This window comes from Plasmodium gaboni, chromosome 7, assembly GCF_001602025.1.
Source record: "Plasmodium gaboni strain SY75 chromosome 7, whole genome shotgun sequence".
NCBI classification, from domain to species: domain Eukaryota; phylum Apicomplexa; class Aconoidasida; order Haemosporida; family Plasmodiidae; genus Plasmodium; species Plasmodium gaboni.
Window position 1 is genome coordinate 508,373 of NC_031487.1, and position 2,346 is coordinate 510,718.

General features: G+C 19.8%; 1 protein-coding gene across 1 annotated transcript; it reads left to right on the forward strand.

The window, feature by feature from the left end:
• Positions 1–1,266: 1,266 nt before the first annotated feature.
• On the forward strand, positions 1,267–2,235 carry PGSY75_0716900 (putative drug metabolite transporter; the record flags this gene model as incomplete). The annotated part of the gene is made up of 1 exon (XM_018785010.1): positions 1,267–2,235. One exon carries the CDS (start codon positions 1,267–1,269, stop codon positions 2,233–2,235), a length of 969 nt encoding a protein of 322 aa, XP_018642511.1.
• Between the last annotated feature and the right edge of the window lie 111 nt (positions 2,236–2,346).

Consider the following 2,346-nt stretch of genomic DNA (forward strand, 5'->3'; position numbering starts at 1 on the left):
TTTATATATTATTCTTTAAAAATTAAGCCATATCTTTTAATATAAATAATTATACTTTTTAATAAAAAAATATATTTTTAATTTTTTTTTTGTTTAAAGGGGAAAAATATATAACAAAGAAAAATAAAAAATAAAGTAAAATAAAACAAAAGGAACATAAGGCAAATCAAAACAACACAAAGAAATTAAAAAAAAAAAAGAAAGAAAAAAAAAGGAACACAAGCAAAACAATATAAAAATAAAAATAATATAACGTAATTATTTTATATATGTATTGCAAATATATATATATATAAATCTATTGTGTTTCCACAGATATACTTATGTTAACATATAATATATCATTTTTAAATTCAATAATTTCATATTGAACTACATCTATATATAACTATATGTATAAATATATATATATATATATATATATGAATTATTTGTTTTTATTAGAATATATAATTCATGCATATCCTAAATTATATAAATTAAAATAAAAAGCGACAGTCCTAATATATATATATATATATATATATATATATATATATGTATATGTTTATGTTGATCTTTATTTTTCATTTATATTTTATATAATGTATATTCATACATTTTTCTATATTCTTCATTATCTATAATATTATTATATAGCGAATCATTTTTTTTTTTTTTTTTTGTGTAATTAGTAATATTTATACATATACCTATTTATGCGTGTATACATATTGTGTCATCATATATTATTGTAAATACGTTTTAAATGGTAATATATATATATATATATATATTTTTATATTTATATTTATTTATTTTCACGTTTGTCATTCTATGTACAACCTTGTATTAATGTAAAAAGCATATTTTGTATGTACCAAATTAAACAAAAAAAAAAAATGATATTTCTTTTCATTAATTTTATTTAATTACACATTATGCCTTACATATTGACATGCTTAAAAATACACAGAGACAGAAAGAGAGATAAAATAAATAAATAAATAAAATATTAACATAAACACACATATAGAAATTACAAACATACAAGTTTAGGAACACAGTTATAAGAAGATTTAAGAGAGACATTAACAAATACATACCTATAAAGAAAAATATATTGACATAATACTAGTTATTGGTGTATTTATTATAATAATAATATACTTGTTACATTATATTGTATTTATCACATTTGTCATATATATATATACATATATATAATTTCCAATTATAGGAAGAAAAAATAAATGTGTTAAAGGCCCCTCCCCCTTACATGTAACAATGAAAAATGAAATTATATTTAGTACAACATTTATATTATTTTTGATCAGTTATTGTTTTCAACCACTTTTAATTGACATTATAAAATATAATGGGTGTGGTAATTCAAGTACTTTTATTTTTTTAATTCCACATTATTTATCTATGATTATTGTTGGTTTTCTTCCTAAGAAACAAAAATTAATGGAATGTCAATGGATGAAGATATTCTTTGTTTCTTTATTAGATGTAGTGAATCAAGTGTTAAAAAAAATAGGATTAATTTATGCAGGGTCCTCTTTATATATTATTATAGATAGCTGTACTTTAATATTTACAGCAATGTGGAGAAAACTTTTATTAAATAAAAAAATCAATCATATTCAATTATTAGGAATTTTATTAATTACTTTTGGTATTGCCATAAAATCAAATAATTTAAAGATTGAAATAAATAAAGAAGAAATTATTGGTATTGTATTAATATTTCTTAGTAATATCCTTATGGGATTAACATTTGTATTAAATGAAAAATATATGCATCAAATGGAAGGACAGAATATTGTCTGTTTAATGGGACTCTTTTGTTTTGGATTTATTTTTATATGGACACTTATATGGACGATACCAAATTTTGAACATTTAATTATAAATAATATAAAAAAAAAACAAGGAAATATACAAACTATTGGACTGAGCTTTTTTTTTCTTTTCGTATTTAATTTTATTACTTCCTCTACCTTGTGGTATATTATGAAAATTAGTGGCTCTTTGTCTATAGGTATTTTGAAAGGACTCAAAGTAGCCATAATTTTTTTATTCAGTCATATTTTTTTTTGTAAATATGATCCAAAACAATGTTTAACTTTTCATTCCTCCTTATCAGTTTTTTTTTGTATTCTAGGAGTCCTCATATATTCTTATAACGAATACCTTTTATTAGTCACCAGCAAGTTTTATTTACCAAAAAAAGCAAAATTGATGTTATAATATATGTGTCGAATGAAGTGTAAATGATGTTATATAGCCATTTTGTATATTTATGAATGGTCAGATAAAAAAAAAAAAAGAAAAAAAAAAAAAAATCCTGACTTTTCTAGC